The following is a 21762-nucleotide window of genomic DNA, read 5'->3' on the forward strand; positions in this document are numbered from 1 at the left end:
TTTTGGTAGGGAACCTGGCAAATACTGTAAACCTAGATCTTCTCACCACTAGGAAATTTTGCAATTTTACTTCTCGAGTCAGCTGGTTCTCAAAGACTAACTTTTACAAATTACCAGACTGGTATATTATGTTTATGTACAAGAAGGCATTTTAGTCAATACTTATTTTTGCATTTTTGTTTCTAGCGAAACAAGCAAAAATAAGTCTTTTTAGCCAAAATTTCTAGGTAAACTAGGGAACTAAGGCTACCAGGGTATTTTAATATCTGTTATCACCATCAAGGAAAAAAGTTGCAATACTTTTTAGTTTAACAATAGTGAATCTCTTGCAATTCAATGTTCCTGAGTTTTTACCTATTATTTGGCTGATGCAAGACTTTTTACCCTTATTTTCTGGCTAAAGTGTAAAATGTTAACCCTTTGGCTGACAGACTTTTGACCTTTGCACTTTCTAGCTGAAATATAACTTTTGTGCTGACCCTTACTTTCTGACTAAAGTGTAAACTTTTGACCCCTAGTTTTGGTACTCTTGCAGAGTTTGTATTTTTACTTTGAATTCTCCAGGGTACACCTACATTTGTATAACTCACTCTCCTGCCAAGTAACACCTCCCACCTCATCCCCCATCCCAGGAAGAAACCCTACTGTACATAATTTGGACTATTAAGCTCCATATGTATGGTATCTCTTCACCATCTATCCACTAACATTCCCTTTCAACGTTTTAATTAAAGTTTAACAAAGTCAAGTTCACAACTATTATTCCTTATTCCTGGAAATGAAATAATATAGCCAGCACTATAACAGTGACCGGTAGCCAGCTATTATCTACATCACTGGACATCTCCCATTTATAGTACATTGTACACTGTATATAGGGAGGTCCATTACGATTATAACATTTGTTAATACATGCTTTGAGTTCAAAATGGCTTATACACTGTATCAATTACCAAGTAGGCATTCAACACCATTTATCATCAAATAACAAATGTACACATGTGTAAAAATGTCAAAACAACAGAATATAGCTCATAAGGCTAGACAACAAATAAAAATACCGCCAATGGCGTTGTAGCACAACTGTACAGTTTTTAAAAATGTTTATCCATATGGTAGTCCATGCTAACAATAAGTGTTCATTTGGTGAATGACTATCCAGTTGCCTATCCAACCATGTTGCTATCTTTACGATATATGCTATCATTTGGCTGTTGCTATGGACGTGGTCTTGTTGCTAGGCATATTTGCATACATTTTTTGAATGTTTATTCAATTGTCTATTAATCCCCATTGTTATCTTTGCAATATATGTGATCATTTGGCTGTTGCTATGGGCGTGGTCTTGTTGCTAGGCACACTTGCATACATTTTTTGAATGTTTATTCATTTGTCTTCTATTCCTGTTGTTATCTTTGCAATATATGTGATTATTTGGCTGTTGCTATGGGCGTGGTCTTGTTGCTAGGTAAATTTACATATATTTTTTGAACGTTTATTCAATTGTCTATTAATACCTGTTGTTATCTTTGTGAAATACACGACCGTTTGGCTGTTGCTATGGGCGTGGTCATGGTTGCTACGGTATTTGCATACATTTTTTGAATGTTTACTCATTTGCCTACCAGATGATGTTTTTATTTGACCAAAATATACTGCCATTTGGTTGTTGCTAAGGGCGTGGTCATGGTCGCTAGGGCCAATTTTGTCAAAATGTTTCGAAGAATAACACTCAGAAACATCTCACCAAGTTTCAGACTCGGTGACCAAGTACTTTTTGAGATATAAGATTTTGACTAAAAATGAACATTTTTACACCTAATTTGCATATCACTCATGGAATCATGGTATGCTTAATATTTCTTTGTCCATACATCCCTACATACATTCCCATTAAATTTCAGCCCAATCTGCTCAGTAGTTTTGGAATTATAGATTTTTAACCAAAAAGACACATTTTTAGCCCTAATTTGCATATCACTGATGGAATCATCCTGTCATGAACAAATCTTACTTTACACCCCCTTAAGAATGTTCCCACCAAATTTTGCACCAATCTGCCCAGTAGTTTCTGAGTTTAAGTTTTTTGACCAAAAATCACATTTTTTGACCCAAATCACACACCTGTGATGCGATCATTTTGATTTGAACAATTTCCCAACTAGACACCCAAGGTAATGGACCCACCAAATATCGTGGCAATCGGTTCAGCGGTTTTTGACTTTAAGTTGTTTACACACACACACACACACACACAGACAGACAGACAGACGCCGGGCGATCCCTATAGCACTACTGAACCTCAGTTCAGTTGTGCTAAAAATGAACATGTCGTTTGAACATTGCAGTGAGGCTGTGGTTATGATGATGGTCGTTGTACTGAATTCATTTTGAAAGGAGTATGTCTACCACACACTCATTTAAATTATAAACTAATATATCAAATGTACTGCTTTAATCCTAGTAGTACAAGTAATACAACCCATGAAAAAAACCCAGTGCATTTGGTTGCTTGTGGTAAGCAGGAATGAGACAACGTTCATGTAAGGCATACAGTATAATTAGTGTCAGTAACTTATCAAAGCATAAACATCACAGGAGCCTGGGTTCCATATAATGAGTGTTTACTGATAAAAAAATACATAATAACTTCCACTGATATAAGCAGACCTACATGTATATCAAAGACACCTGCTGTTGTTTTTATATCAGTTGTAGTGCTGTCTTTACCTTATTTTGTCTTTTGTATGAAGTCTTTCCTAGGCTCACTGCATTCAAGCAAACACATTGGTGTTTTTCTACAGGTTGTACTTTAATATTAATTTCCTACTGCTAAGAACCTACTACATGTATGCTAAATTATCTCAAATTATAATGCATGTCAACCAGACTATATTGCATATAATGTTGTGACAAAATATACCATACATACATGTACATGTAAAATATCTATTTCCACACCTGTTGTCGATGCACAGTATTACTGTGCACTATAAACAGTGTTGAAATATATAGCATTGCACAGTGTTAAAATATAGTGATGCCTTCTGAAGGCAAAACACAATTTATACATGGCCTGGTTTCTACACACTTCTTGTACATGTACACTTCTTGTACATGTAGCTGCACATGATACTGTGAGCTAAGCTTGTTCAAATTAGTCTTCAAAGAAACTCCTGTGGTTTACAGATGTACATGTACCTGGGATGACATGCGCGCGTGCGTGCGTGCGTGCGTGCGTGCGTGCGTGTGTGTGCGTGTATACATTTGTATATGTGTGTATGTGCATGCATGCATGAATATGTGTGTGTGTGTGTGTGTGTGTGCGTGTGCATGTGTGTGTGTGTGTGTGTGTGTGTGTGTGTGTGTGTTTGTGTCAGTACATGAGGGGAAAAAATTGAGGGTAGGTACTGAAAAATTTGGTAAGTCAGTTATAGGAATAAATTATCATATACATCACAGCTAGCCTCAGGGTCTCTTTGTAGAGCAGTTGTTAGCTGTTACTCTACACACAGCTGTAAGATTATATTTGGAAACTACATTGTCATCAACTTAATTTTACTTTCAATGGATGTTTGATCACAAAGAAATGTTGCATCAAGAGCTAGTTATGATAACTAGACGTAAAGAGATATAAAACAAGTGTGAGGTATATTAAGTCAAGTTGAGTTAATAAACACTATAACAAAGAGATGTGAATGAAAGGATAGAATACATCACTATTAACATGCTGTCATGACATTTCTCTAAACAGCTACATGTATATTACAGATTAATGCTAACCATTAGTCTAGTACAATGTTTTTTTAATTCACATAACTATTGTAATATTATTAGTATACCAATATAGAACTTGCAAACCCGCCATGTTGAATGTTGCATCATGGGAAATGTGATAATAAATACTAATCAATTAGTATTGTAAGCAATATTATAACATTTTTTGTAACCACAAATAATCAATTCATAGTTACCCTGACCATTGCGGGAGGTTTATTTTATTGGTAGCTCCAGATTATGTATTACGGTAACCACAGATAATCCCATGGTCCTTTGCATCTGAGCATGCTCAGTCTGGACTGCAAGTTCCTTATTGACAGCTTTTACTTTGGTTTGATTTTTCATTCATCTTATTTTTTCAAGAAGATACAGTCTTAGAAAGCCAAAGTATTTCAGATTTATTTCTGAATTAAATTTATTTTCATCATTAAAAGCAGTCATAACAATTCAACTTAGGATGACTTCATCACAGCTTTATGCACATATTTTCATCGGAGTAAAAAATTACAAAACTCATCTTATGTGTTGTGTTAATTAGATTTGTTGATATCATATTTTTCTAATGAGATTTAAGAGTTGTCTAACACAAATTGAAAAGTGTCAGAAATTCAAATAGTTTGAAATCTATCAAACGGATGTCCCAGCAAACTCAATATGAAAAAGTTATCGCTATTAACAACTGAACAAAGTAAGATGAGGCTGATTTTAAGCTATCTGTATTTCTTTATAAATACTTTGGAGACCCAAAAAAGTAATTTTCACTAATCCTGCATCGTGTGACCTCTCTAAAATAAGCTTCTAATGATATTCATTTCCATAATGCCTCATTCCAGTGTACAACAGGCTTCTTCTAAGACAGATTTACCAATTATTAAAAGCAGTTGTATAACGCTCTATCAGCTTAAATGACATTTCTGGGTCCCCTCAGTATACAGAAATGCAGCTCACATAGAATTAATCTCACCTTTGTGCCCCTTCAACAATAAAACAGTTAAATTTGTGGCTTCCGGGTAAGCTGACCGTTTTGATTTCATCTCGTCTTTAATTGAAGAGATCTGAAATACAGTTTTCATTCCATCAAAGGGGTTCTTAGAAATCACAGGAGGCTCAACAACCCTTTGACATTTTACCATAGCAAACACTAAACTAATAAGAACACTGATGTAGAGAGAATACTCTCAAATTTCAAGAACATTCTTCTTAAAACTAATTTGACACGGTCATCACCCATAGCTTCCTGAATTAGACTTGTGAAATAAAATTGATAAAAAGTACAGATCAAAGACAAAATACTATGAATAATAAAGATATTGTGTCCCTTCTGAATGAGCCATTCTCTCTTGTGAGTCATTAATCTTGTAGAAAAGATTTCCCATGGGACTATTTCTGAAAACTATTACCATACATATTTCGGAATTGTTGACCAGCTTCTGTAGTATTTTTCCTCATCAATCACTAGATACTATTACTAGATGACTAATTACTTTACTGTTTATTTACAAATGTCTTTGGTCATGTACATGTACATGTAATTATATGTATACATTTCTATAGAGCTAACAAGACTAGCCTGTAACTATGTACATTTCAAGATAACTCTGGTCTTTCCATGGGTAGCCTAGAACCATGCCTATTTCAACACACTTCAGGTCTTTCCATGGGTAGCCTGGAACCATGTACATTTCAAGACATTTCAGGTCTTTCCATGGGTAACCTGGACGTTCCTCCATGTACATTTCAAGATATTTCAGGTCTTTCCATGGGTAACCTGGAACGTTCGCAGCTCCATGTCCATTTCAAGACACTTCAGGTCTTTCCATGGGTTAAGCCTAGAACCATGTACATTTCAAGACATTTCAGGTCTTTCCATGGGTAACCTGGACGTTCCTCCATGTACATTTCAAGATATTTCAGGTCTTTCCATGGGTAACCTTGAACGTTCGCAGCTCCATGTCCATTTCAAGACACTTCAGGTCTTTCCATGGGTAGCCTAGAACCATGTACATTTCAAGACATTTCAGGTCTTTCCATGGGTAACCTGGACGTTCCTCCATGTACATTTCAAGACATTTCAGGTCTTTCCATGGGTAACCTGGAACGTTCCTCCATGTCCATTTCAAGACACTTCAGGTCTTTCCATGGGTAGCCTGGGACCATGTCTATTTCAATACATTTCAGGTCTTTCCATGGGTATACCCTGGAACGTTCCTCCATGTCCATTTCAAGACACTTCAGGTCTTTCGATGGGTAACCTAGAACCATGTCTATTTCAACACATTTCAGGTCTTTCCACTGGTAGTTTGAAACCATGTCCATTTCAAGACAGGTTTTGACTTTCCATGGGTAGCCTGGAACCATGTCTATTTCAACACATTTCAGGTCTTTTCATGGGTAACCTAGAACCATGTACATTTCAAGACATTTCAGGTCTTTCCATAGGTAACCTGGAACGTTCCTCCATGTACATTCCAAGACACTTCAGGTCTTTTCATGGGTAGCATGGAACCAAGTCCATTTCAAGACATTTCAGGTCTTTCCTTGGGTAACCTGGAACGTTCCTCCATGTCCATTCCAAGACACTTCAGGTCTTTCCATGGGTAGCCTGGAACCATGTCCATTTCAAGACACTTCAGGTCTTTCCACTGGTAGTTTGAAACCATGTCCATTTCACAACAGGTTTTGACTTTCCATGGTAGCCTGGGGCTATGTCAAGATCAGAATGCTGTTGCCTTGGTGTTTATATAATGACTGACAGATATCTCTTCCATATACATGATACATGTACAGTATATCATATATTATCATACTCACTGTATATAATTGAGACAATCATTTCTGATAAGGTTTAAGATGTTAAGGAATGTTCTAGCTTTGATACAATGTACATGTTATATGTTGGGTCTTGAAATTTAATGTGTGACCTGGCTTAACCTCTCTGCAAGAAGTAATTTGGGTTCAAATAGAATTTTACAAATTATACACTACAGTCCTTTGGTTTGTTAGTTAGTTTGTTGGTCGGTTGATTGGTTGGGTAGGCAGGTGGGTGCATGCATGTATGCATGCATACATGCACGAGTGCATGTGTGCGTGTTTGCTTGTGTGAGTGAGCGAGCGAGCGAGTGAGTGAGTGAGTGAGCGAGCGAGTGAGTGAGTGAGCGAGCGAGCGAGTGAGTGAGTGAGTGAGTGAGTGAGTGAGTGAGTGAGTGGGTAGTTGGTTGATTGGTTCTCTGTCTGGTTGGTTGGTTGGCTGACTGGTAGGTTGTGTGAATGGCAGGCTGGTTGAGTGAGTAATTGGTTGGCTAACTGGTTGGCTGGCTGGTTGGTTGGCTGGCTGGTTGGCTGGCTGGTTGGTTGGTTATTCGCATGGATTAGACAAGGAGAACACAACTGCTAATAAATGAGTCACAAGCATACAAGGTCCCCTCACTAAACATTTTCAAACATTATGTAGTGAAGATTTAGGCCTATCTATCTACATGTATATACTGCAGCTAGAACACAAAACACAATAACATGTACATACATGTACGTGTGTACATGTCATTGTGCAACCTTTGCAGCCCTTCTTTGAGTGATAACTTTACATACAATGTACATGACATTGTACTTCCAAATTTTTATAAATTGTTGTCAATTACAAGTTGTCAGATAGTATTGATGGAAACCTCAAATTCTTATCTATTTTATGCCTTATTTTATGCCTTATAATTAACAAAGTATTCTACATGTACGTCACTGACCAATGCCAAACATAAATGATTCATGTATGACTACTTTTAATCTTATAATCTTACCTTGTGTGCACACTTTGAACTTTACTTTACCCATTAAGATTAGATTATGCATACAGGTCAAGTTATTGTCTTTGAACAGAAAATAAGGGTTATATACACCAGTCGTTCTACGCCACGACAACCCTTGTCTATACCACTTGTTCCATGATGCACAAAATATGAGTCAAAATTTTTCTAAGCCATTAACTTCCCCAATTTTTCATAAATTACATATGTATGTTTGAGGATCGAGGTATAGTTATTTTATTACCAATATTTTTCTTCATTCAGACAGAAAATACTCATACCCTAAGGGTTTTATCAATACTCATCTAGGACTCATAGTGATAAAGCCCCACAGGTCACTTGTATTTTCCTTGGCTGAATGAAGTCAATACTCATCTAGGACTCATAGTGACAAAGCCCCACAGGTCACTTGTATTTTCCTTGGCTGAATGAAGTCAATACTCATCTAGGACTCATAGTGACAAAGCCCCATAGGTCACTTGTATTTTCCTTGGCTGAATGAAGTCAATACTCATCTAGGACTCATAGTGACAAAGCCCCATAGGTCACTTGTATTTTCCTTGGCTGAATGAATACAAATACTGGGGATTAATATCTACATATTGAGTACTGTATGGCTATATGACTCATTGTCAGATTTTTATATTATATATAATTTCAAATTTATCTGAAGGAGTTTGTGCATAATAGTATATCTTTTATCAGAAATGTACAATGAATTCCATCAGTGTTTATCACCTCAATTACCTTGTTTTAGGAAGACCACTACAAATATTGCAACGGTCGTCAACTGAAAACCAATCAACTTTAGTAGTGAATCAGATTAAAGAATGACTTAGCATAAGGGTTATTACAACTAACATATAGACAATGATACATCATTCTCATTATAATAGCAATATCACGAGGAAAAGCTTTAGAAAAAATTAGTCTCCAAATTGAACTCTTTTTCACTAATGAAAACCAATTATGCATAACAATATGGAATGAATTGAATGATTCAACAAAAACAATGGTTTACAATCTGGTCCTCTCTGAACCTGAGATGTATTAGATCAATTCATTCCTGATGAGGCAATTACAAATCTTCATGACATAGTCCACAAGGTGTCTTTGTAGTATTCAGTACTATTAACCACAGGTACATATTTATGCTAGTATACATGTACATTTTGTAGTCCCTGTAACCTGTCGTCTGTATATTACCATGGTTACAGTGTGCAGAACATTTTCTCTATCATCATTATAATCATAAATGTAACTTTCGCATGTTATGTTACATAAAATTACCATTCATAATTCTTTGATGATTTTGTCTGTATTCACAACTCATGAATGAAATTCACAAAATTAAAATGTCAGTTAGGATAGCAGAAATAGTGTAGTAGTGTTAGTCCTTCAAGTCTTATCAAAGTTTCAAATTTGTTTGTTGAATGGTCACCACAAGAGTAGCACCCTAGTGCCCTAGTATTGAAGAAGCAGGAGGAAACTGGAGTATCTGGGGAAAACCTGCGTTGTTCCACCCTAGTGCCCTAGTATTGAAGAAGCATGAGGAAACCGGAATATCTGAGGAAAACCTGCTTTGTTTGGCAGGGGTAAACTGAGCATCACCCTTCTTACATACAGAGCTGGCTAAATTTTAATCAAACCAAACCAACGCTTGGTGTGTTCAAAAGCAAACTGCAGACTTAAGAGGGAATACAAGCTAAGTGCTCAGCCACCGACAACCCCTCCCTCTCTCCAGAGTCCTTCAACACCATGATATCTGTGAGCCATTTCACATGGAAGCGCCCTCTTCATAATGCAGTGACATTCAAATCCTTTTCCAGAAAACTGTATGTCATTAAAAGGAATAGTTTGGTATACATGTATGTCGTTAAACAATGTAGTGTGTTCATGATAAATATACTTTCAGTACACTTGTTTAGTACTTTCATGGGTGTATGTCGTTAAACAAGGTAGTGTTTTCATGGTAAATCTACTTTCAGTACACCTATTTAATATGTTCATGGGTGTAATAACTAGTAATTATTGTCCATTGAGTAACAGAAAAGGAAGGAAATATGTTTATACATAATTTACATGTGTAAATAACTTGAATTTCAAAATTAATTTGGATAATACAGTATCTTATTGTTATTATCATTACTAGAATTATTTAATTTACATAGAATTATATTACTATTACCATATTATCATACATTAATGTATATTTGGTTTTGTTATTTGACAATAACCTATTGTATTTGTAGTCAATATTGATATAAACAGTCTCAACAATTTGAACAAACTGTATCTCAGATACTGCAGGGCTTGAAAATTTGAAATTAACCTTTTTCTTTGGTAGTCATGAATATGCCACCAAATTCAGAAAGTTCCAGCCTAAGGATGGTGACCAGTAGTCCCATATTCCTGAACTGAAAACAGAGTTTCTCTATTGGAAATATGTCTGTTATCAAAGTACTTTCATGTCTGCAAATTTTCTATCATTTATTAAATCATCACAATAATCAGTGGTAGACTGAAGGGACTAGCTACCAAGCCCCATGACAAGAATTGGTAGTCTGTGGACACAGGACTACTGTTAATGTTGAGCCCTGTATCGTAACTTATTTTACTTTTTTTGCTGAAAAACAAAACTGCAAAAATAAATCGTGACTGAAATGCCTTCTTGTACATAAACACAATGTAAACACAATGTACCAATCTGGTAGTTAGCTAAATTAGTGTTTGAGAACTACTAAGCTGAAGACTGTAATATGAAAAAAAATTTCTTGTTTCAAAAATATCCAGGTTTACAATAAACCTGAAAATAACATGTACATGTACAGAGATCCAGGTTTACAATAAACCTGAGAATAACATGTACATGTACAGAGTTGAACTGATATTGCTGTTATTTCAAATCATGTATTGTTATAGTTTTACAGATATAGAAATGATGGCCATCAGTCAACCCAACAAAATAAAGACTCAACTGGCAAAGATCTGCTGTAATATGTAATCTTCAAGCTAAAAATAAAGACTCAACTGGCAAAGATCTGCTGTAATATGTAATCTTCAAGCTAATTTTTTAAAAAGACTACATTTGAAATTTTGCTGGTATTTTTGCTTCAATTGACCTTCGTGATACACATGATGGTCGCCTCCACTAAAGGCAAAAATACTGAGGTAAAATAATAATGAACGATTAGCCGACATGTACAATGTACATCAGATTTTAATCAGATAGTCTTTGGGATGTACAATAAATGACATATTCATGTCTGAAATTGTCTAATTTAATAGATACAATGTATATGATGATTCAGGTCAAGTGCAATCCCAGATTTGATAAAAAGATGAATTCTATCTCAATGTCTTACATAAAACAAAAATAACCATTATTTGCACTTTTTGATCAAATTGCAAAATGGAATGATGTCAATCTTTGATGAGGTTATGACTTACGAGTAATTTTTCAACAAGGCCCTGGCTTGAAAGAAATCATTCACACAATATATATGCGGTTTATGTTGTACATTTCAGAAATGCAATAATAATATTTCAGTACAGATAGCACCGAGATTACACCTTGTATACCCCTCCCCCAGCCTTAACAAAGATATGTGTCTACAGAAAGGTGAAATATTGGCAATTAGGCATACTGCCAAGATTTACCTGGGAAACACTCACAGTGCTTGAAAAATATGTGAAAAGAATTTGTGATGGAATGCACTTTTACATAATACGACATGGAAAAATTATTGCCAAGTTATCCCTTAAATAACTGTAAAGAAAGCACTGCACCTGTGAAGATGCATGAAATACAGGCCTGAGTTAAGTACATAATGTTTATCCATGTTATGTATGCAAGGGTACCTTTGTAACTTGGCCACAAAAAGGTGATTTAGCTTTGACACAATACATTGCTAATGGGAAACCAAATCAAAACAATGATATATTGCAGTAAACAGTTGGGTGTGACAGAAATAGTGTAAGTACTACTTAATCAGCTCAAACACTCTCTACACCAGTGACCACAGCTAAGTTCCTCTATCACAGACACAGGGACTGTGTCTACATGTTGTTTCCACTGTGGTGGTGTTTTTCATGCGACTGTTTTTTTTATAAGAATTTTTACAGCCTACTGCCTACCAAGTGTCATTGTGGTCATTGGCATAGGGGATCAGGTTTAGGTTTCTATAGTTTAGGAGTTACCTTGGTGGTCTTTGGATGTTGGTGAATGTATTCATGCAATTCTGAAAGTAAAATTATTTGATGTACATTCGTATTGTATCAACAAAGTGCTCTGAAATTCCAAAATGTGCTAAGATTATCTGGTAAATGTGTGCAGGATATACTGTAATATTCTGATATACGGATATGGAATCCAATTAATGCAGGGTTTGATTTTAACTGTTTAGGGTTGGTTGTCAGTGGTTACCAAGTAAACATACCATCTACAATTTTCTATTCATTCCATCAGTCTAACAAACCACCTTATAAATTTGGTATCTAGATAAATTTTTTAGTAGTCTATTCACCCTGGACATAGGATGAAAACCTTCACACAACAGTCTCTCCTTTACAAAAATGTCCTACAGGATTCCAAGATTCCTATAAAAGGATTCCTATAGGACCATCGTGTCCTAAAGGATTTTTATAGGAATCATATAGAATTCCTAAAGGACATACATGTATTTTTTGCAGGCCTAAAGATTTTCTAAAATCATGGTCATTTTACAAAAATCTTCACAAACAGCATACATTGTACTGCAACACTGCTATATCAGTTTTTATGGCGATTACAATAACAGAACTTTGAATTTTCTGCATTTTAACAAGATCAATCACAATTTCATACATTGGTGTGTTCCACCATGCAAATCCATTAGTAAATGAATTGACAGTGATGTTAAGGAATTCTGACTAAGAACTTATAACATCTACTAGAAATTAATGTTGAAAAATTTCAATAGTATTTTGAGGGATTCTACATGATTTTAATAGTTTATATACAGAAAAAAATACATTACTAGAGGTATACTGAGGGATCTTAATAGGAAGTTTTTTGTGGATTACTAATTTAAGGATGTCTTTCAGGAATATTAATTAAAAAGAATTCTTGAAGCAATGGTAAAAGATATATAAATTGTTATGTACATGTAGGGATATTAAAAATACTAAAGGATTCTTATAGGTCTAAGGACGTCATTTAGGAATATTAAAGGATTCCTAAGGGAAGTCTTTCAGGAATACTATAAAAGGATTCCTAAAGGAAGTCATTTAGGAATACTAAAGGAATAATATAGGAAGTCGTTTTGGAAAACTAAAAGATATCCTATAGGAATCCTAAAAAGAAAGGGGCCAAAATCTTACAGGATTCTTATAAGACTTTTTCCTAAGGATCCTATATAGGATATTTCGTAAGGGCTGCCCTGGAGTACTGCTACTGCTAATTCTGAGCCCTACAATGGTTCACAACAGATCCAATGACCCTACTTGCATGATTCCAAACAGAAAACACTTTAGGGTGTCCATCAACTTGGTGAAGTGTAAAGTATATTGAATTTGGTTGACCCACCAAATGGTAAGTGACTCATAAAATGTAGACATATCAGTTGTTGTTTCAAAACATTGTCTCAGACTTGTTCTGATTATCATCGTTGTAAAAAAAGCATTATTAACAAGGTCTACTTCCAACAATAACACTGAGTTCAACTTGAAACATAGTGAGAATAACTTAACCCCTTCAATACTGAAAACATTCCCGCCAAAATTGTTCGGACAAAATTCTTGTTTTATGTAAGTTTTTGGCATATATCAACTTCATTTTAGACTGGAATTAAAGAAATGTTACTTCCTAATAAAGTAATATTATTGTAATTATGAAAATATTCATATAAATTGGGTCCCCATATTATTAAAAACTCGTCTCTAGTCATGAAAGGGTTAATTGCACTGGCTTGTTCAGTCGACCTAATCCACATACCATCTGTTGTAACTACATAAACTAACATATTTTCAACGGAGGTCAACATTTGGTGGTACCGTGTATTATTACAGTAAGATTAAGTTTGCTTTTCAATTCATGTCAGCCTTAACTTTTACATCATGGCAACTCAACTTGCAAAGAGAATTCTTACATGAGAAGAGCTTCAGAAAATCAACCAATATAATTCCTGAATTTTTTTCTTGCAATATAATTTTAAAGTCATCTTAGTATATTTCATCTTGTATACTTCTAGTTCTCTATGATAATAACACATACATGTAGCGTATAGATATTGTAGACTCAGTAGAGGTATACAGTGTTTGAACATGAATGTAATATATATGACTAATGCAAACGTTTATATACCTATGGCACTTTCTCCACAATTGCATTACTAGTAAAGCTCAAAATGCTTTTCACTCCTGGCAGAGGTTTATAATGGTGCAATCCCTTTAATACATACTTCCTTGAGCTCCTGGGTAGCATACAATCCACACTGCCTTGTAAGCACATAGGATGAAAACCTTCACATAATGATCTGTCCTACCAGGTTCCTAGTTGATTAGGGCACAGTGAGGGTGCAAATTTTGCCATGGATTCTGGCCTTTCAAAAACATGTGGCAGTGAAGTACTAATACACTCATGTACCACAACCTTATTATTACTATGTTCTACCAACCAGATGAATATGTTTAAAGACAATGGCAGTGACTTCAGGTTCAATCTAGCAATGTACAGACAAGCAAGCCACGTCTCCCCATATATTACAACCTGTACATGTATGTTTACTACATTTATTTACATGGAACAGTAAATCTGTATGTAAAACCTGTATATGGACCAAGTGCATTCTCCTATATCATGCAATGAAAAATGTCAAGATACAGTGTTACACAAATTTTGGTCTCAACCAATCTGATTAAAATCCGATGTGGTGAAAGCGGCTAGATGTCCTCGCGTGGGAAGGCGGCGATCACTCCGAACAAAACAAACGTTACAACACGATGAATAGAGGTAAATAAGGACATCTAGCCGCTTTCACCACATCGGATTTTAATCAGATTGGGTCTCAACAGACCAGTAATAATGAAACCACAACACAGTTGACTTGTAAATACTTTTTCATGTTATTATCTCTGGGCCATCTACAACAGATCAACTGCACAGAGGTAGTGTTCCCATAAATACTAGGAAATCTGAATTTAGATGAATCTTTGCAGTATTACCAATCAATTTGCAAAGGAAAATCTCATGACCTACATTAACCCATTAATGTTGGAGTTTCTCTCCAACGTCTAACATCACTATGGTGATTATGTTGCAGATCCATGTACATTCTTGAAAATGTTAATTTGATTGGTGAAAACCATATTTACAAAATATTCTGACGAAATCAAAGAGTATACTATCATAGTAGATCAGTTCACCTACTCCTTTTGACAGACCTTGTCAAACTGCTGGGATAATGTCAACATACTTTGACAGTCTGTGTATACTACATTAAGTAAAATATTACTCGTGGCAGGGTTCAGTTCATATAGGTCAGTAAACTGTACCAACCAGCTCTCCCCCCAAAAAAAATCTGTACCAACCAGCTTCCCCTCCCCCACAAACTATACCAACCAGTACCCCAACAAACTGTACCAACCAGCTTCCCCTCCCCCACAAACTATACCAACCAGTACCCCAACAAACTGTACCAACCAGCCCGCCCCCCCCCCCCCACAAACCGTACCAACCAACACCCCAAAACACCGTACCAACCAGCATGATGACAATGTTACATTTATATAATTCTAACCAGTGCCAACTACACTGACAATGACTGACAAGTACAATCTACAACACTGACAACCAAGGTCTGTGTTTGTAACTCAATAAATTCTAATTCTACGTACAATGACAAACATTTTACACATTTATTAATCTTTTGCAATTTATTGAGTTACAGAAAAGGACTTTGCATATGTTGTTTGACATAGATTTTTTCAAGTAGGAGGCCATCACAAAATTGTTTTATAAATCAAAAATCCAAAGTAACTCTTCATCCATATGACCACTTTAATATCAATTTAACTTATGAATATTTATTCATATTAATGTGAATGACTAACCAACCCTCCTTTTGGAATAGGGAGTACCCTGTCTTTGGAAATTTTAATCCTCAGCATTCATGATAGACCATCTAACATTCCTGTTAGGATGGTGAGATTCCTGTCTATGGCAACCTCATCCTTGACAATATCTGAATGTCATATGCACTGTTATACTAGTATCCTAGTTTTTATTAGCTCAAAATTGTCACTATTTAAAAAAAAAATCAAGTTACATTCTCATTGGCTGAATTACCTCTAGATAGTCTTGACAAATCAATGGTGCTATTTGTTTACATTGGCTTGATATCCATATGTAAACAATCATGAATTTGGTTTGGAACTCATTACTTGTTTGTCAACACATTGTAAACTTGTAGGATGTTGATACAGTTTGATGAATGTACACTGGCAATCATAAATGTTTTAAAAGTAATAAAAAGTACCAGCTACTCAGGATTTCAGTGGTTTTAGATTGAATTATCCATTACTGCATGTTAGACATCTTTTATAGAGTCACAAAGTAACTGCATCATAAAACTTGTCAAATCAGTTAAACAATTTCAAATATTCCTCTCTCAATCTGTTGAATGTCCAATCTTGGGGTATATAAAATATATCCATGGATGTATTAGTAAGCAATATATAGATAATTATATTCTATGTAACCACTATTGTGAGGCAGATAAAAACAAAAATACATAAATTATTTGAGTTTTGAATATTTATAGTGAAACTGGATACCCCTTTTTTATTATGAATATATTTTGTTGAGTTTATACATTGTTGATTCATTGTTTTCTGAGCATACTTTGTACAAATACAGAGTTATTTCGACACCTCTGGAGTGGAGTTTTACTTCTTATAGATGAGTAAACATGCCCTATCTGGACTGGACCCTAAATCTATAAACAAGCCACAACATAAATGAATGAATGAATCATGGTTGGTTGGTTGATTCATGGAGGTAATGTCCCTACCTCCATGGTTGATTCAATATGTTGTGACCTTGATGGGTAGCAAAATAAGATTATCAATATGTGCATGGATTTCATATCATACATTTTTTGAAGCGCTAGGTGATCATAGTTGTAAGTTGAATTCTCACTTCGGACTATTCGTGTCACTGTGTCGCAATCAGCTATAAGTTCTTCATCCCTTCCAACCCAAAATAATAACAATGATACTTACGTCTTCAAATATGGATCCAACATTTGCCGTCACCAACAACACGTCTGCGAGTTTATCTGCCATAATCCCTTCTCTCTACACGTCCACGATTTACACTTGACGGTTGCAGTGCAGTGTACCACACACTCTTGCCTTCTTGGGCGTTTGAGGTCAGGTCGGGTCAAGATGGCCCTGAGTAAACGTATCGTCAGCGTCCACACAAACTTGAATTATCACCTTATTGGTGCGTTGGCAGGAAACTAGGTCAGTGATAAAGGGTCGTGAGCCGATGGTGTCAAGAGTCTGTTAGAAAACGGAAATGCCGGACACCAAGCGATAATAGACTTTCGCTCAATGACGTTTACTGACGTAATATGGTTGCAGTAATAATATGCAAATTTGACGAAAATTGATGGCCTCGAGGTCACATACTCGGCATGTTGACACTCAGTCAATTTAGGACGGGGGATGGGAGTACGCAATACCCGGAGTTGTCGCCGTGAATACTTTCTCCCACCGTGTGCAGTACAAGCGGACGACGATTAGTATCGTATGGTTTTGTAGTGGTATCTGATTGATTGCGAATAATCAAGGCTGACAGCTGTATCTGGTGTTTACGTAAATATTATGCTGACACCATACGGAACAATGCAATCGCCGTGCGATGTAAATATATCGGGTCCCCTTGCAGCGGGCAGTGTAGCGTTGCATACCTAATTAATTTCACAGCGGAACCTGATTGGCTCGCAACTCCCCCTCGTGACCTTTCTGGGAAGAACTACCCAGCCTCGTTCCAAGTTTCATTGAAAACAATCAAATAATAAAAAAATATTTATCACAATGTCAAAAATATTAACCTCTATTTCCCCACAAAGAATATGAAAGTTTATCATAAGATTAATATGTCAATGATAATAAAACGAAAAACGCATGGACTCTGGGTTCGTAGCTACACATGAAAATTTCTATTCAGCAATACGAGGGTTCTCGATTTCCCCCTTTTTTAACTTTGTGAATAGAATTGTAATTTGTATGTATATGATACCAGTAGTTATATATATATCATGGCAAAAAGAGTTGAACTGTTTTTTCCTACTAACTTCCGTATTTATTTATTTATTTATTTATTTATTTATTTATTTATTTATTTATTTATTTATTTATTTATTTATTTATTTATTTATTTATTTATTTAAGATACATTCTGATTTAATCATCTCATTTTCGTTGTTTTAGTTTATAGTTCGTGTTGGCTTGATGTTGGTCTGCGACGAATTCTTATGGATGCTGTTGTTTAACACAGCACAGCATAGCACAACACAACACAACACAGCACAACACAACACAACACAACACAACACAACACAACACAACACAACACAACACAACACAACACAACACAGCACAGCACAGCACAGCACAGCACAACACAACACAACACAACACAACACAACACAACACAACACAACACAACACAACACAATACAATACAATACAATACAATACAATACAATACAATACAATACAATACAATACAATACAATACAATACAATACAATGCAATGCAATGCAATACAATGCAATGCAACTACAATGACACTTTTAATACTCCTTTTTCTGGGAATTTCCCTGTCTACCAGGAAAACATAACTGAAAAACGAGCATCAACTGCTAAAAATTAATGCAGAAGGTAAACATAGTACATTCATCTAAAACATAAGATGCTGCTAAAGTCAAAGCCTGTCTATCGGTTATGTACTGTATAGGGGCAATGTGGATTGCTGCTGGTTTAAGGGAGTGTTCAGTTTTAATTTTCAAAGGGCTGAAGGATTCGGTGTCAGTCGGAGTGTTGTATGTGTATGGTGACCCCGCAACAGTAACGAAGCAAATTGGTAGCCTAGCCTCGACCCCGCCCAAACATATCTCAAAACAGTTTGTTACAATAACCGTGTTTAGCTAGCGATTGAAATAGTCAATTTGATTATCAGAAGAATCGAAATCAAAGTGGACATTATGATGCTGTTACTATTCTGATATCACTAATAATTATTGTCAGTGACAATGACTTTCATAGGCCGTTATTAGCTTCGCCAAATTATCAGTATTGTACATCAACTTCTATCAAACAGCAACTAGCTATAGCTGTGATAGAACTACTTTGAATCATACATGTATGCCCGTTTCTATACTTTCAATTATTCTGAAAACATATTATACATTGGGGGCATTTGTTTCATTTCTTGATTTCATTTTGACTTACATCATGATCAGTGATGTATGAAAGTTTAGCCATGGCCAATAAAATGGACAGTAAGCCGTGAATTGGCTATGCTGCTTACCTTGCAATTGCAAGTGGGATAGCATTCCCCTCCCATAGTATGTAAAAGTTTTATTTTGTGCCTAAAAAAGACGTCGCCTGACATTAGTTTTATATATAGTTTGTAATCCTGACGTAAGAAACGACCATGTTTCCTACAATTGCATGTATATATATATATATATATATATATATATATATATATATATATATATATATATATATATATATATATATATATATATATATATATTTTTTTTTTTGAATTTTGGACCATCACATTTTCGGACGAGAAACCGAAGTTACTTTGAATTGGATTCTGCCCCCTCCCCTGGGGGTTATTATAACGGACTCCGTCTTTGCGGTCCTCCATAAGTCCTTTCTATGATATGTAACATCTAATTTCATTCAAAGCTGACACAAAGGTAAACATATCATATGGCATATATGCAAGTCACTGTGTCTCGCATGTACATTAAATTTGACCGAATGGCAGTTATATTTGTATTTAAAAATCAATATTTACTGCATAACTAAAAAATCAGATTATATAATACAGTTGTATATACAAATCCCGTTCAAATGTCTACCCCACTGATATTATTAGGTGCAAGCTATCTTGATCTTCAGGGTCAAATATCATAATATTTAATTGTGGCAATTTTTTTTTTAATTTTGAATACATTAAATAAAAAATAAGGGAAATATACAAATACATGTATTTTATCCACTAGTCACACAGATTGAAGTAGAGTTCGAGGTACGTGTGTTTTCTACCAAGACTTGTTAATCTTAGCCCAAAGACCTGACTTAGTGTTACCATGGATGCATTACATCTATAAATAACTCTTTAAGCCTTCTATGCCAAACCAATACAAGTCTTTTACGCTTGGAAGCACGGAGAACTGTTCTGAATTTGAAATTACCACTGTCGACTCGTTTATTTTAATCTTACCTGTCTTTAAATATTGTATAATGATCATTGTGTATAGACCCCTAAGTGTTATTCGATAAATAATTCCTCGTGATCGTATACGTACAGTACATTACACAAGAAGAAAATTAAATGCCTATATTCAAACTTTTCCTCATCACTTACACAAAGCCCTCAATGGACTCTCTCCTGGTTCTTTATCAAGCACTCTTCGCTCATCGGATGCCTTCTGCACACAACCAGATGGAATCTGGCTTTCTATGATCACCACCCATTCTCTTCAGCAGCTCATGTACTTTGGAACTCTCTACTCTTGGATATAAAAACCTCTCCCAGTGTGAACATTTTCAAAAGACGCCTAAAATTAAAAACTCACATCTTTCAGAGAGCATTTTCATAATATAACTCTGAGCGTCACCGAACATTATTTAACTTTGGGATATTTGGCGCTATATACGTTTGTTAGACAGACAGACAGACAGACAGACAGACAGACAGACAGACAGACAGACAGACAGACAGACAGACAGACAGACAGACAGACAGACAGACAGATAGACAGATAGATAGATAGATAGATAGATAGATAGATAGATAGATAGATAGATAGATAGATAGATAGATAGATAGATAGACAGACAGACAGACAGATAGTATTTAGACCACTCGGTTGCCCCTCGCCTATTTCGCCATAGACTGTAAAATATGTCTTGTTCTTCGTTAGCCCTACGAGGCTTCTAAACCATAGTGAATGATAGCATATAGCGTTGCACGAACGTCATGTACAGTACTACAAACTAACTTCGCCATGAAGTTATAGAATTATAATACCATTGAACTGCAGCTAGGTACGTGGACCATCACCACCTATACTATACTAGCCCAAACATCTAAAACCACGTACCATTATCATAGTCAAATTTTGGCTTGATTGTCGAAAAAAGTTGATGTTAGCAAAACATAGAATTAGAAACCCAGTGTACCGTGTTATAGGCCGCATGTATCTTGTGTCCACTAATTTTCTAGTATCTAGGGGGTCTAACAGCTAAGTATTGAACTCCTTCGAGAAATCAATGGAAATTTTAATAATCTCAAATGGTTAAAAAGTTTGCAATTATTCTTTATTTAGCCAATAAACGAGGGAAAGAAATTTACAGTTTTGTTCAAACTCTTGATCACATTCTCGATGCCGCTATGTGAGCTGGTTGACATTTACAGGATAATGCATATATTATACAGTCCGCTTTTACAGACAACTGTAATATTTATTGTGCCGTGGACAACAGAGGTGACGAATATTAAGAGTAATTTCTTTAGGAAGTCACTCGTGAATCATTTAGCTTGGGTGCAATTCTCTTTGTATACTATTGCGAATTAATACATTTAATTTTGTAAACGGGTATTGATATCTAGCATATACTATATTGGGGACAGTAATAGGAAATGTTTCGGCTTCTACACTTGACGTGTCACAACATTTAGAGATATTCTTTCATTACTGGAAGTTTAGATATCGTATCTGCCCCTTTCAATTTTAAGTTTGTGATCGCTTACAGCTAAAATGACGTTGGTTGGTTTGGTGTTTCACTCATGACGTTTTTGATACAGAGCTAGATATAGTGTAACTCTAGACTAACAATAACAGAGACACAACAAACACAGCAGGATTCTTTGCCCAATCACATATTGAA

General features: G+C 35.5%; 1 protein-coding gene across 1 annotated transcript in view; it reads right to left on the bottom strand.

The window, feature by feature from the left end:
- Positions 1–17504, bottom strand: part of LOC144446702 (inositol polyphosphate-5-phosphatase A-like) — a 63796-nt gene extending 46292 nt beyond the window's left edge. The window contains exon 1 of the mRNA XM_078136522.1: positions 16842–17504. Within this exon, the coding sequence (XP_077992648.1) occupies positions 16842–16904 (63 nt within the window). The 5' untranslated portion in view covers positions 16905–17504. The remainder of the gene's footprint in view (positions 1–16841) is intronic.
- Positions 17505–21762: the final 4258 nt, after the last annotated feature.

The sequence above is a fragment of the Glandiceps talaboti genome, chromosome 15, assembly GCF_964340395.1.
Source record: "Glandiceps talaboti chromosome 15, keGlaTala1.1, whole genome shotgun sequence".
Lineage (NCBI taxonomy): Eukaryota > Metazoa > Hemichordata > Enteropneusta > Spengelidae > Glandiceps > Glandiceps talaboti.